This window comes from Macrobrachium nipponense, chromosome 36, assembly GCF_015104395.2.
Source record: "Macrobrachium nipponense isolate FS-2020 chromosome 36, ASM1510439v2, whole genome shotgun sequence".
NCBI lineage: Eukaryota > Metazoa > Arthropoda > Malacostraca > Decapoda > Palaemonidae > Macrobrachium > Macrobrachium nipponense.
This window is the reverse complement of record NC_087220.1, coordinates 49,367,236-49,381,886: the sequence shown is the minus strand read 5'-3', so window position 1 is coordinate 49,381,886 and position 14,651 is coordinate 49,367,236. Positions and strand designations below refer to the sequence as shown.

General features: G+C 48.1%; 2 protein-coding genes across 3 annotated transcripts in view; one reads left to right on the top strand and one right to left on the bottom strand.

The window, feature by feature from the left end:
* Positions 1–14,651, bottom strand: part of LOC135203617 (meiotic recombination protein SPO11-like) — a 148,435-nt gene that overhangs the window by 24,739 nt on the left and 109,045 nt on the right. The window lies entirely within an intron of this gene.
* The window catches only part of LOC135203616 (BRISC and BRCA1-A complex member 2-like), a gene marked incomplete in the record, with an annotated part of 101,312 nt that overhangs the window by 13,180 nt on the left and 73,481 nt on the right, over positions 1–14,651 (top strand). The window contains 1 exon segment of the mRNA XM_064233445.1: positions 4,886–5,010. Within this exon segment, the coding sequence (XP_064089515.1) occupies positions 4,886–5,010 (125 nt within the window).

Here is a 14,651-nt window from a genome sequence, read left to right as displayed (position 1 = left end):
CAAGGGCTGGGGAAAGTGATGAAGAAGTTCAGGGAGAGCAAAGGAACGAGGATGACCTTAATAGCCCCGTTTGGCCGGCCCAAAGTTGGTTCACAGATGGTACTGGAATGGACGGTAGATACGCCAAGGACGCTTCCTCTAAGAGTAGATTTTACTCAAACAACACTTATTCGACAGGTTTCACAAGAATACCCTCGCTCTGGGTCTGGACTGCGTTCAGGACTAAATCGAAACGGTCTGGTCAGAGCGAGGGATATTCTAGAGAGGTGGCCAGTGCAGTGGCTAGAGCCAGAATAACCTCCACAATCACGGTGTATCAGTCGAAGTGGGACATTTCCGGAAGTGGTGTAAAAACAGGAAAGTGTCTTCATCCAGTACCTCTGTGACCCAAATCGCAGATTTCCTTCTTTACTTGAGGAAGGATTTACACTTGTCAGTTTCGACAATTAAAGGTTATAAGAGTATGCTAACCTCAGTGTTTAGACACAGGGATCTAGACATCTCGAATAACTTAGATCTGAGAGATCTGATTAGGTCGTTTGGGACGAAGAACAATCAGAAGGCAGGCCACCTGCGTGGAACCTGGATGTGGTCTTGAAGTATTTAACTTCTAGCAAATTCGAACCGTTAGAGGAATCCTCTCTGAGAGATCTTGCTAAGAAGACTAATCTTTTTAGTAGCATTAGCAACTGCTAAAAGAGTTAGTGAGCTTCAGGCCATATCGAAGAAGGTGGGATGGAGACGGCAATGCAGTGTGTTCATTCCAAGAAGGTTCTTGGCCAAGAATGAGGATCCAGCTAATCCTTGGCCAAGAGCCTTTGAAGTTTTGGGTCTAGCTGAATTGGTCGGTAACGAGCAAGAAAGAGTTCTCTGCCCGCCAGTGAGAGCGTTGAGATGTTATAGAAAGAACAAGAGTTATCAGAGGGAGGTCTGATGCTCTGTGGTGTTCGGTTAAAGACCCCACACTAGACCCATGACGAAGAACGCTCTAGCCTTCTTCATGAGAGAGATAATTAAAGAGGCTCATATGTTGTGAAGAGCAGAGCTTTGGTATTTTAAAAGTGAAGGCTCATGAAGTCAGGGCAGTGGCAACTTCATTAGCGTTTAAAAAGAATTTAGCCCTCAAGGAAATTATTGAATCACATATTGGAGAACTAATTCAATATTTGCGTCTCATTATCTTAGGGATGTTCAGACAACCTTCGATAATTGTCAGACTCTAGGTCCATACGTGTCCTCGGGTACAGTATTGGGCAAAGGAGTTCCTACCCCATAACCTTCTTGTAAGCTAGTTGTTTTTATTAGGTGATGGTGTTTGTGTTTTTTGGTCGTCTGAGAAAAGGGTGCGGTACTTTTCTCAGTCGTGTTAGTTATTATCTGGTGATGTGTGTGTAGTTCAGGTAAATGATCTGTTACTAGCTTGAATGCCGTGGCATAAGAGGGCTGTAAGGATCTGTCAACACATTGGTCACGTCCAGTTGTCAGTTCCAGTCTTAGCTTCTTCAACATACAGGACACTTCCTTGTTGAGAGCTACTAAGGTTTAAGCAGGCTTAGAGGCAGGACCTATGAAGTCAGCTACCTTAGCAGGTAAGGAACCTGGAGTTTTAATAATATTTTAATAATATTTTTATACTCTAAGAATGTTGCTGTCCTTGACCCACCTCCAAATGTGTCAATCAGCTATATATATACTGCCAGGTAAGTGTCATACATTAAAATGAAGTTTTTATGATAAAACAAAGTTTAATGTATACTTACCTGGCAGGTATATATAATTTAATTCCCACCGCCTCCCCTCAGGGGACAGGGTTCAGAGAAAATCTGGCCCAATTGGGAACGGTTCCTAGCGCTAGCGCCACGGTAACGGGTGGTGGTTGCCTGAACTACTAATAGGTTACTAGCGATTGCCGCGAGTTTTGAAAATTTCTGCCAGTGGAACAGAGAATATAGCTATATATATACCTGCCAGGTAAGTATACATTAAACTTTGTTTTATCATAAAAACTTCATTTTTGGACAAATTGTCATATCTAACCCACTTTACTTCTCTTGATCTGTGTATTGGTGAGTTTTTAACACAAGCACTGGTAGCATCACCTTCTAGAATACATGAATTAGCCTAAAACATGAAATAACAGAACTTATTAGCTATTATTTAATAGAACTAGCAGCATAATTCAGTTTAATGTAAGTAGCACAGTTGTATGTAAAATTATGCTATATTTTGTACAGACTACATAATGCAAGCAGCAAATTTGTCACAAAGCCTGGTAATTTTTAAATAGTTCTCTCCATCTCAGTGATTTGTATCTGAATGGATGAGAGGTTAGTCATAGTGTTGTCTTATAAAACAAATGTGCAACCTGGGTCACAACTTACAGTGAAAGACTGACGATTTGAACATTCCTCAACTCAAATCATGACTAATCGGCAGCTGATCATTCAGGGACAAATGATAAGACATCTGTTAAATCACACTTCCCTGGAATGTGGTGAATCTGTAAGGAAGGCCCTATTTTGATTTTTTAGGACTTGCTGAACAATTTATGTATATATTCTACTTTTTTCAGCCAATCACCCATTTTCTGGCATCCCAAATTATTCACACAAAAAATTTATCCATATAAATATGGATAATTTGGGCATACTGTTCCTTGATGTTTGCATTCAGTTTCCTTACTTTGGTTGCAAATTAATATGAAAGATGATAAGGGTGAAGCTTGGCTAAGGCATCTATACAGTATACATAGTACCTCTTGTTTTATTTATGCAAAACTCATGCTGCCAAGAATTAGAGATATTAATACTGTATATGAGAGATAAGGTTCCAACCAAGGGAGTAGGTGTATTTATCACTGCAGGAAGCTTCCGTACTTCACCACAAATGTCATTGCTGGTACTTAGAAATATAGCTGTTGGCTTTATTATTAATTAGGTAGGTGGAGCTGACCATACTTCTGATCAATTGTCCCCTTGTCAATGCCATGTAGGCATAAATATCCAAACTTGAGTTATGAGTCTCAGAGTACTTTATTAAATGAAAGTGATAATGTTGATTTGGGTATGTATGTTTGTGAAGTTCTTCATATTTATAAGTAATGTGTGGCTTTGTCTTCTGTTTTATGTTTTTCTTCAGATAAACTTTACTTTTTTCAAGCATTATGTTTATTAGGACTTGATACTGATAATTTGATGTTTATGAATGAATGATTTTCATAAAAATTATAGTTATGTGACTGTTTTTCTCTATAGTAAGTTCCTTTTTTTTTAAATCTTAAATGTTTATGTTATTTGTACTTGATGTTGTATTTTTCTTTGTAGGCCATGTACTTGCAAGAACAAAAGAGATTACTATCTACTTTGTATATTTTGTATTATGCCTCTTTTTGGACAAATTCGTACTAATAATTGTATATTTTTGTCAATGAAATAACTAACTAACTATGATAGTACAGTGAATAAGCTATATATGGACAATGTGATGAGCTTGAATTCATTTGTTGGATGAGCTCAAATTGGAAAACTACTGACACGCTGCACGGCACCCTAAATATGGACATGTGACAGTGTCATTGATGGCTGCAATGTGAAGCTTTGTCACTGAACAACTTCAGCGTGGATATCACTATGCATTTCACCTGCAGATTTCCAGCTTACCCAACACTAGAACGTGACATGCATAAGTCAGTGGTCATTCAAGATTTTTTCTTACACCAAAGTGGCCAGCATTAAACAACTGGATGGGGGCCAAGATAGGTACTACAGTTAACCATATTTTGTGGAAGGGTTAGACTCTTAGTTAAGTCCTCCTCCCTAATATTTGTTAGCATGCACAGCATATGGTCACTCTGTACCTATACCAGTGTTAATGTTCAAGAGTATGATATAACATGCATGTTGATATGAAACTTTTTCAAGGAATACCAAAATTAAATTATTTTTCCAATTGTGAAACCAAACCCTACATGACATGCTAGACATTGTAAACTGACTTCTCATAGTTTATGTTCAGTAAGGAAGCAGGAAAATGTTAAAAAATTACACCACATATAGCAACATAATATGAAAAAAAAGTTTTGTACTGTTATTATATATAATAATAAAGCTGAAAACAAAGTAATTGTCAAAATCTGTCAACATAGAGATTTTTGTTTGAAAATTCACAAAATAAGTTAGGATTTTCTAAATGATACTGTTTTAATTCAGTATATAACCGTTATATATTTGGAGTGGTTTAAAATTAAGTACGTACTGTTTAGTCATGTAGTCAAAGTTCTGCATTAGATAAAAATCTTACTAATACTTATTAAAGTAATGAGGCATCTCAAATGTATAAATTAACTTGCAATAGCTGCTAAAGTTTACATATTTTAAACTGTTCTGCATATGTCCCATTAGCTTGAATAATATTAATAGACACTTGTCATGCTTTAGTGTGTACAACATGTGAACATTATAAAGTTTTTTCTACGTGTTTTATGCAAAAGAAACGTAACTGTTCACGAGCAAGCTGACAGAAAAAGAAAATGATAAAGTAGTTGTCTACCACTATTAAAATGTAATGACATCTAAAACATTTCACCATAAAAACTTTTACTGTAATCTAAGTTTTAGTATGAGGCTGCATCACACAAACATTCCCAAAGTGGAAGAGAGGTAGTACAGTAGTTTTAAAATGAGTAAATTTTTTTTCAGGAACTGCAATTACTTATATGTATAGTGCTTGAGGGTAAAACAGCTATTAGTCTAATTTAGGTAATGTACTGTATATGTGCAAAAGAAGCATATTACTTCTATCAGACTTAATGGCTGCACATTTCATTTACTCTAAAAAATGTTACATTTTATCAGGTATATAATTCATGAAATATTTGTACTTTCAGATTAACGCAAGAAGCCTTTTTCATGAAGGAAGCCGTGATGGAGAAATGCTTAAAGATTGAACAAGATAGTGCTCTGAAACAATTCTCACGTCAGCTAGAGTATGTGAAAAAGAATGGATTGTCAGGTGAGTTTAAAATTCAGATATAGAAGTCAGTGAATTGACTGCATCACATATAGCAACTAGAGCAATCCATTTTTTGTCATGACAGAATATTAATAGGAAGTGTAGTAAGCTGTGTTGTGCCAGTAACTTTGTGCATTGATTTGTATCTTTGTAACTTCTCTGTTCTGTGAAGGTGAATTTGAAGTACGCACAGTAAACCCCCCGTATTCGCAGACACATATTCGCGGATTTCTCTCTGGAACATATACCCCTGTTATTCACGGAAAATTTGCCTATTCGCTGTGTTTTCTATGAGAAATATCCACAAATTCCTTTTTTTTTTTCTTTTATCAGTTTCACCATAAAATGCACTTTGTTCCGATACGTATACAAACCCTCGGTACCTTTAACAATAGGAAGTAGCTAGCGGCAGCTGGAACGGTCGTAAGCTTCGAACAAGGGAGAACGGTAGTTAACTGCTTGTCCGATCGTCGCGCGCCGCGCGACTGGGATGGGTAGGAAACAAATCACTTTTGCTTTCGGCCGTGTGTGGGAAGGACGTGTTCGCCATCGCTCTGCCCGCTTTGTCGTTTGCTTCAACTTTGAGTATTTTGTTTCTCTTTCTGTATATCAGGAGTGATTGTAAGTACTTTTTCTCAATTCTATTATTCTTGCAATGAGTGAATTGGAAGAAAAAATGGAAAATATCATCCGCGCCCTCCAGTCGCCCGTAGAGTGTGTCCCGTGGCTGGAGGGGCGTAAATGTGGAGGGTTCAGGTCATTCGTTGAGGTGGACCCCCACGAGGTTTGTTCTCGTTGTCGGGGGCGAGAGTGCTCCCGCAACGAACCATGTGTGGTTTGTATGAATTGGTCCGAGGCGCAGTGGGTGCTGTACGAGGGCAGGAAGAGACTTAGGCCGGCCAAGAAGTCATCGGAAAGTCCAGTGACTCCTTTGGTGACGGACACTTCGTCCTCTTTCCTGCCTCCCGGCCAGCCCCCACGTTTCGCGCCTTCCCCTGCGGGGGGGGTAGCGGAGTCCTTTTCCTCTCTCGATCCGTCGAGTGTGGAGGAGGGCGCCCGCTACCCAGAACGTACAGCTGTACTCGGGGTCTTCCGTCCGCTCTGGGGGGGGGTGTTTTGTCGCCCCCAGGCGCGGGGAAGCCCCTCCTTAATTGAACCCGACTGTTGCTTCCGCAGGTGTGCCATCAGCGAAGGACGACTTGGGACAGGTGTGGGAGTCGCTGGGACTGCAGGGAGTGCCCAGCATCCAGGGTTGCTCCAGCGGTTGGCGGGGTCGCTGTGGTCACTCATGGTGCGGTGACCACAACTACCACCACAATAACACACCAGCGTATGAGATGCCACCACATCTGGTATATACGCCCATATAATGTCGGTGACACCCACGGTGGCTATACAAAAAACAATTGCTTTGCCTTTGCCGTGCCAAGGAGGACGGTGCCACCACCACCTGGATTTTTTCCTTTGCCGACCCCGGACTTCCGCTGCCCAAACAGAGTGGACCCCCCTGGACCTGCCGCCAGTGCCACGGATGTCGGTAACTGCGACAGGACGCCTGGCTCTCCCGTGGTACCTGCCGTGCCTGCCGTACCTGCTGCCGTTCCAGCTACTCTTTCCATTTCAGATCGGCCTGCACTTTCCCTTTCAGATGTTCCTGCCGTTCCTGCTGTTCCCGGACCTGTTCCTGTTGTTCCTGCTGCTGGTGTTGCTGTCACAGGCTCAGGTCTTTCCGGACAGGTGCAGTCGGCCCTGTTGCTTCGGCAACTGCCCGGCTCCCTCTGGATGGAAGACCTGACGTCTGTTCTGCGGAGCCTGGCGAAGAAGAAGAGGAAGAGGAAGAAGGTGTCGTCGTCGTCTTCATCGTCTTCTTCGTCGTCTGCTGCCTCTCCTTCCCCTTCGACTTCTAAGGCTAAACAGCCGAAGAAGAAGAAGGCTGCCTCCTCCCCCCCTAAGAAGACTCCTTCGGGATCTTCTAAGGGCCCGGCTCGCTCAGGCGAGTCGGGGAGCTCTTCTGCTGGTCCTCCTGTTCCTTCGGGAACGGGGCCCGTCGCTTCTTCTGCAAAGAAGAAGTCGACGGGGACCAGAGGTGCACCAGCCTCGGCTGGTGCGTCCTCACCTGGTGCTAGCGGTTCTGCCGCTAAAACCATGTTCCGTCTCGGCCGCTTCTCGTTCGCGAGAAGCACCGAGTGGACGCTCTTCCAAAGAGGACCGTCCAGCCAAAGTTTTTGTTTTGACGCCCGAGCTTGCTCGCCGTCAAGACAGCGGCGCGGAGCAGAAGGACTGGCGAGAGTCGTGCACGCGACTCTCGCCAGGCCAGTGGACGCTCTCGCAGCGATCAACTGGCTGCTCGGGCTGACGTGACGGTCGCTGACCGGCCACGGTTGAGGCGAGGAAGGAGTCCCCACGGCCGCGGGAGGTGGGACCACCCACGGCTGGTACCAGCGGTTTGACGGATTTTGCGCCGAGAGGGACCGGCCTGGCCGGTCTCGACGCGAAAGGGAGAACCTAGCAGGTCACCCGTCCGCCGCTCCCGATGGGACCGGGGCGGAGACGGTGACCAGCGGCAAGCTCGCCTGACGCTAGAGATCGGTCTCGACGTTCTCAGTCCGACCAATCGCCCCAGGCGAGCGGCAAGGCTAGGCCTGCTGCTCGACCGTCACCGCGGGTTGACGATCAGCAGCAGCCCTCCACGCACGCTGGTCCTGCCAGCGAGCGAGGGGGGAGCGTCAGGTCTGCCTCTCCTGTACCTTCAACCTCCTCGGCTATTACCGGGAGGAGCGAGGTCACCAAGGAGCGATCACGAGAGGTGCGCCGCTCGTGACCCAGCTATGACGCCGTGCGGCTCAGTCACGGTCTTAGGACCGACCAGAACGTAACGCGCAAGTAGTTGGAGGCGACCGTCAGGGGTCTGTCGCTGTTCCTCCTTCTGAAGGAGGAGTATCGAGGGATATGCTCTTGCTGGAGGGACTGGACGGTCCTACTCCACAAGACGCTGTGACGCCTGAGATACAGAGAACTTCGCAGAGGTCATTAAGTTGATGCGTCTGCATAATGACCTTGCGGAAGGATCGCCGCTACCACCAGCAGAGCCCACGTCCCGGCTCGAGTCATTTTGGGGTCCCAAGAGGGAGCCCAAAATGATGATGGGGGTTGCCACGATCGGAGCTTGCGGACTCGGTCCTGGATCAGGTGGAGAATCTCGTCTCCGGACGGGAGGACTCGCTAAAATCCGGACGGTCCTCTAAGCTGCTTCCTCCTCCTCTACAGCGGCAGAGGCGATTTTTACAGTGCCATCTGAAGACCCGATATTGCCGAAACAGGTTAACCCGGAGTTAGCGAGGCTGACTCCAGGTGTGTCCCTGCAGCAGCTCCTGTCGGAGAACTTATGGTTCTCGCAGCAGGAGGCACTTGCCCTGGAATCTACCGCTATGGCAGCATTCCAGGCAGTTTCCTGGTTGGATTTGTGGTCCCTCACAATATCCAAAGTAGCGGCCGGCTCTGGGAGTTCTGCTCTCAGAAGACGACGCTTCTTTCAGGAGACTGTGCCCAGTCTGGAGGAAGAGCAATCTCTTACCTCGCCCATCAGACTGCTAACCTGTGGGCCAACTTGGTTCTTCGACGTAGGGACGCAGTCCTTACCCGAGTGACCAAGGGGGCCGGGCGTGAAGCGGCACTCGGCTACGAAATGGACAGCCTCTTAGGAGTTCCCCAGCTCTCTTTCCTGGAGAGATGGTGGACGCTGCGGTGGAACGGCGGCGCCACTGACGAGAGTGACCGCTTAGTCCACCAGGCAGTCTCGAAGGTTTCTGGGCAACCTCGAGTAACTGCGGCCAAACCAAAGAGCTTGGCTAGCGCTTCCACGGCGGCGAAGACGGTTGCACCGTCCAAACCCCGTGCGAAGACTCCAGCTGTTTCAACTTCTGCTAGAGGAGGCCGAAAATCAGCCCTCCTCCCAGCCCTCCTTTCCCCGAGGAGTGCTGGAAAGAAGTCGAAACGAGGAGGGAAACGCTAGGGACGGCGTTCCCCCTCACCTGCTGCCGGAAGTGGGGGGGGGTGCCTAGCGAGCCATTGGGCGACTTGGCAGCGCTACGGCGCCGAGAAACTGGATAGTAGACGGTCCTTCGGGAGGGATATCTACTACCCTTCGAGTCTCGGCCCCCCCTCATCTCCAAACCGGTCCATCTACAGACCTATGTCCGGGGATCAACAAAGGACAACGCTCTTCGACAGAGATCAAGACCATGCTGGCGAAACGAGCTGTAGAAATCGTGGAGGACCAGTCACCAGTCACCGGGCTTTTACAGCCGCCTCTTCCTAGTGGAGAAGGCATCGGGGGGCTGGCGCCCGGTGATAGACCTCTCTCCCCTGAACCTCTTCGTTTCGCGACGACGCGGTTCACGATGGAGTCGGCACGCTCAGTGCTCGACTCGATCAGGGGGAACGATTTCATGCTTTCAGTGGACCTGAAGGAACGCGTATTTTCAAATACCCATCCATCAGTCCTCCAGAAAGTACCTCCGCTTCATCTTCGACGGGACGGTGTACCAATTCAGGCACTTTGTTTTTCGGTCTCTCAACCGCCCCACAGGTGTTCACGCGAGTGTTCACTCTGGTGTCGGCTTGGGCCCATTCGAACGGGATACGTCTTCTGAGGTATCTCGACGATTGGCTGGTCCTGGCGAGCTCCCGCTCGCAGTTGCTACAGGACAGAGATCGACTCCTCAAGTTTTGTCGCGATCTGGGGATCGTGATAAACTACGAGAAGTCCGATCTCGAACCCAAGCAGAAGATGAAGTACCTGGGTATGCTGATAGATACGGTAGCAGGCAAGTCTTTCCCGCAGACTTGCGTATCAGCAAATTCAGGGAGGCAGCCGGCCGGTTCCTGTCGCGGCAGGAACAGGCAGCACAGCAATGGCAAGTCGTGATCGGCCATCTGTCGTCACTCGAGAAGTTAGTCCCTCACGGGCGTCTTCACCTACGGTCTCTCCAGTGGAGGCTAAGGGAGAGTTGGTCTCAGGCCAGGGATCCTCCTTACTTTCCCGTGGCTATCACGGACAAGGTGAGGCAGGACCTAGCCTGGTGGCTCGACGACAAGAACCTCTTAAGAGGAGTTGCCTATACGCACTCCCCCCCCCACCCCCGGAGATGCTTTCTGTTCTCAGACGCATCGACCGAGGGATGGGGCGCACACCTGGAGGAGTTGCTGACTGCAGGTGTGTGGGACCATCACGAAAAGCACCTTCACATCAATGTCCTGGAACTCAAGGCGGCGTTCAACGCTCTCCAAGAGTTCGGGACCGCTTGGTGGGACACTCAGTGGTGTTGATGTGCGACAACACCACAGTAGTGGCATATGTCAACAAGCAGGGGGGGCTAGTGTCTCTTCCGCTCCATCAGTTGACAGTGCAGGTGCACGAGTGGGCCACGGCTCACTCGATAGAGCTGTCAGCACGCTACATTCCAGGCAAGAGGAATGTAGTAGCAGACAAGCTCAGCCGTCGGGATCAGGTGATAAGGACCGAATGGTCTCTACACCAAGATGTGGCGGAAAGGCATCTTCAAACCTGTGGGGCGAGACCGGTCGGGTAAGACCTGTTCGCCACCCGGCAAAAACATACGAAAACTTCACAGGTTTTTATACATTCAACTTCTTCCCTGCCAGATATATACTTAGCTATAGACTCCGTCGTCTCCGACAGAATTTCAAATTTCGCGGCACACGCTACAGGTAGGTCAGGTGATCTACCGCCCTGCCCTGGGTGGCAGGACTAGGAACCATCCCCGTTTTCTAATCAGAATTCTTCTGTCGCCGGACCATCACATTTTGTTGTGGTTCCTCTCGATTGGTTTTTCTTTTTTCACCGGCAATTGATCTTCTTGACCGACTTTTGGTGACGTATCTGGAATTGTTGGATTGGCATACGCTTTTGTGGACTGTTTTGTGGACTTGATTTTGGATTTTTCTTTAAATATGTCTGACTCTGGGTATGGTTTTGTGATGACGTTGTGTGAATGTAGGCTGTAAGGTGAGGTTGCCGAAAGCTTCGGTAGACCCTCACACGGTATGCAAGAGGTGCAGGGAGTATGAATGTTCTTTTACTAATACTTGTAAAGAATGTGAGAACTTGAGTTGAGAACGAATGGAAGAATCTAACTAATTATTTGTTAGTTAGAAAGAGAAAGAGCGAGGAAGGCTTCTCATAGAAGTGTTTAAGTAGTTCTAGATCTGAACTAATTCCAAGCTTGGGATCTTCCCCAAGGGTAAGTATTGCTACTTCTCCTTCCATTGCAGCCCCTTCTCCTATTGCAGAACCTGTAGATCCAGCGAAAGAACTTGCAGATCTAAAAGCAGCCTTCAAAATAATGGAAAACAAAATGGCTGCCATACAAGGTAAGGCTAGTGATTTGTCATTAGACAGTGATATAAGTGTCCCCAGTGTAGTGGAGGGGGCATCTGGTCGGCTCAGCAACGCTCCTAGGTCTAGACCTCTTCCAAGCTCACATGCCCAGAGGAGAAGGAATGTCGAAAGCCGAAAGGAGGTTGTGGAGAATCCCCACCGATCAGGTGTCCCTTCGGCGGTTTCTGTGACACCCCAGACTGCCAAGGACCGCTATTGTAAAAGCGTCCTACGTGAGTGTTTCTCGTCGTCGGGATCTTCATCACCGAGACGTGATTGGAGAAATTCCGATCGATCTCGGCCTCTCAAGAGGAGTTGGAGGGCGCCGACTATTGACTCGAGCCCTGAAAACTTCCCTGAGGAGTCTCCATCGGGAGTTAAGAAGGCGAGAAGAGCATTCTTCCAACCAGAGTGAGAAGGAGGCAGGAGGTGGAGAGCTATGGACTCCTCCCCTCCTCCTTCCCCTCCTCCCGAGAGGATAAAGAGGATAGGCTACAAAGAGGTTCCTGATGGCGATGCAGGAAACAGATTCGTCATTTGTAGGAGTCCTGTCAAAGGAGCCTCCTAGAAGGAAAGACACTTCCCTTCCTATTAAAAGATCCTCCAGACGTATGGAGGTATCTACCTCCAGGATCGATACTCCTACACGAGGTGAGGTTTCCTGTACGAACCTGGATGAAACAATCACACGTCTGGCACCGGCCAGGAGTGAGGAGTCACCCAGGAGGCAGGAGCCAAGAGCCAGGAGTGAGGAGTCAACCAGGAGGCAGGAGCCAAGAGCCAAGAGTGTGGAGGCATCCAGGCAAGAGGCAAGAGCCAGGAGGCTAGAGCCAGGAGGCAAGAGCCAGGAGCAAGAGCCAGGAGGCAAGAGCCAGGAGGCAAGAGGCAGGAGTCAAGAGGCAGGAGCCAGGAGCCAGGAGGTAGGAGTCAAGAGGCAGGAGCCAGGAGTCCGGAGTCCGGAGTCAGGAGGCAGGAGTCCGGAGTCAGGAGGCAGGAGTCAGGAGTCAGGAGGCAGGAGTCAGGAGCCAGGAGGCAGGAGTCAGGAGGCAAGAGTCAAGAGCCAGGAGTCAAGAGTCGGGGACTCGTTCCTGGAGGTTATGACTCTTCGCCAAATGGAAGCTCCTCTCCTTCAGAACATAGGAGGTCTTGGAAGGACTCTTCCTCAAAACGAGAACGTTCTCCTTCGTCGGATCGAGGGTTAGACGAGTTTGTCTGACGACGATCCTCCTGCTAATGAGGGACTTTCGAGTTACAAAGTCTTGGCCTCTTTACTACTACAAGAGTTTGGAGATTCTCTTAGTCCTGCAGCTCCTCCTTCTCCTCGTTCGCTCTTTTCGAGCTCAGCTACGGCTAAATCGTCGGCATTCTTGAAAATGAAGCCTGCGATATCAATGAAGAAGGCACTCCATTCTTTAGATTCTTGGATGGACAAGAAGGAGTTAGGAAAGACGGTATTCTGCATGCCTCCTTCCAGATTGCACGGGAAGAGAGGTATTTGGTATGGGACAGGAGAGACTATGGGTCTTTCTTTACCCGCCTCTGCAGATGCCGACTTTGCCAGTTTAGTGGAGGCCTCTAGACGTCACTCCTTAGGATCGGTCAGAGCGACGTGGAGCACTTCAGAGTTGAACCACTTTCTAAAGGGACTTTTTGTCACTTTAGAGGTGTTCAATTTTCTGGATTGGTCGCTCGGAGTTCTGGCCAACAAATCTAAGGATCCGGAGTTTCTGAAGAACCCAGAAATTCTCCATAGCGTTCTGTCCTGCATGGACAAGGCAGTACAGGACGGTTCAGGTGAAGTGGCTTCACTTTTCGGTGCTGGTCTCCTAAAAAGACGATCAGTTGTATGGTTCCCTTTTATCGAAAGGGGTTTCTCCGCGCCAGAGGACTGCCTTACTGTTCGCCCCGCGCTATCAGATCATCTGTTTTCCTTCTCAGTTAGTCAAGGATATATCTCGCTCACTAACTGAGAAGGCGACACAAGAGCCTACGTTACTCAAACGTCCAAGAAAGGACGACCCGGTAGTAGGCGACGGTTAAGAAGGAACCTCGTCCTACTCAGCAGCCCTTTTCGTGGAGGTGCAACGGCTCGTCCCCCTGCCAGAAAGAAGAGCTCTGAAAAGAGAGGAAGGTCTTCATTTAGACATTCAAAAATCTAGTGACTTGTTGCTCCTCCAAGCACCAGTGGGCGCCAGACTCCTGAACTTTGCAGGAGTATGGGAACAAAGGGAGCCGACCCTTGGTCAGTGTCGGTCCTGAAGAAGGGATATGTAATCCCCTTCGACGACAAACCGCCCCTAACATCTACGCCTCGGGAACTGTCAGCGAGGTACAGAGACCCGTTAATGCGAAGACTCTTCTTCAGATGGTGGAGCAAATGTGGGAAAAAGAGGCCATCGAACTGGTACAAGACCACACTCCCCGGCCGGGATTTTACAATCGCCTTTTTTCTAGTACCAAAGGCATCGGGGGGGTGGGGTGGAGGCCAGTTCTGGACGTAAGCGCTCTGAATCGCTTCGTACAGAAAAAGAATTTCGTATGGAAACGTCCGCCTCTGTCATGTCGGTCGCTTCGCCCAGGAGATTGGATGGTCTCTCTGGACCTACAAGACGCCTATTTCCACGTTCCCATTCACCATCAGTCAAAGAAATATCTTCGCTTTGTGATAGGAGACAAGATCTTTCAATTCAGGGCTCTGTGCTTCGTCTGTCTACAGCCCCACAAGTATCACCAACCTCATGGCGAATGTAGCAAGATGGCTTCACCTAGAAGGGATAAACATCTCCCTCTACTTGGACGACTGGCTGATCAGGGCCAAGTCGAGGAGTCAGTGCTTGGAGGACTTGGAAGTAACAAGGAACATGATAGATTCGCTAGGGTTGCTCGTCAACCTCGAGAAGTCACAACTGATCCCCAGCCAGAACTTGGTCTATCTGGGGATTCAGATGGATTCTCGGGGTTTTCGGGTATATCCTTCGCGAGAAAGAATTGCTCGAGGTTTGTCGAGAATCTCGAGCTTCTTAGAAAGAAAGGACAGCTCAGCGAGGGATTACCTGAGCCTTTTAGGGACCCTGTCCTCATTGGAGAAGTTTCTTCTCGCTAGGGAGACTTCACCTTCGCCCTCTTCAGTTTTTCCTCAAAGAGGTGTGGAGCTGGAAGACGGGTCAACTCTCGGACATCTTCCAATTTCCCAGAAGTAAAGAGCATCTGAGGTGGTGGATCCCTCAGCTTCAAAAGAACG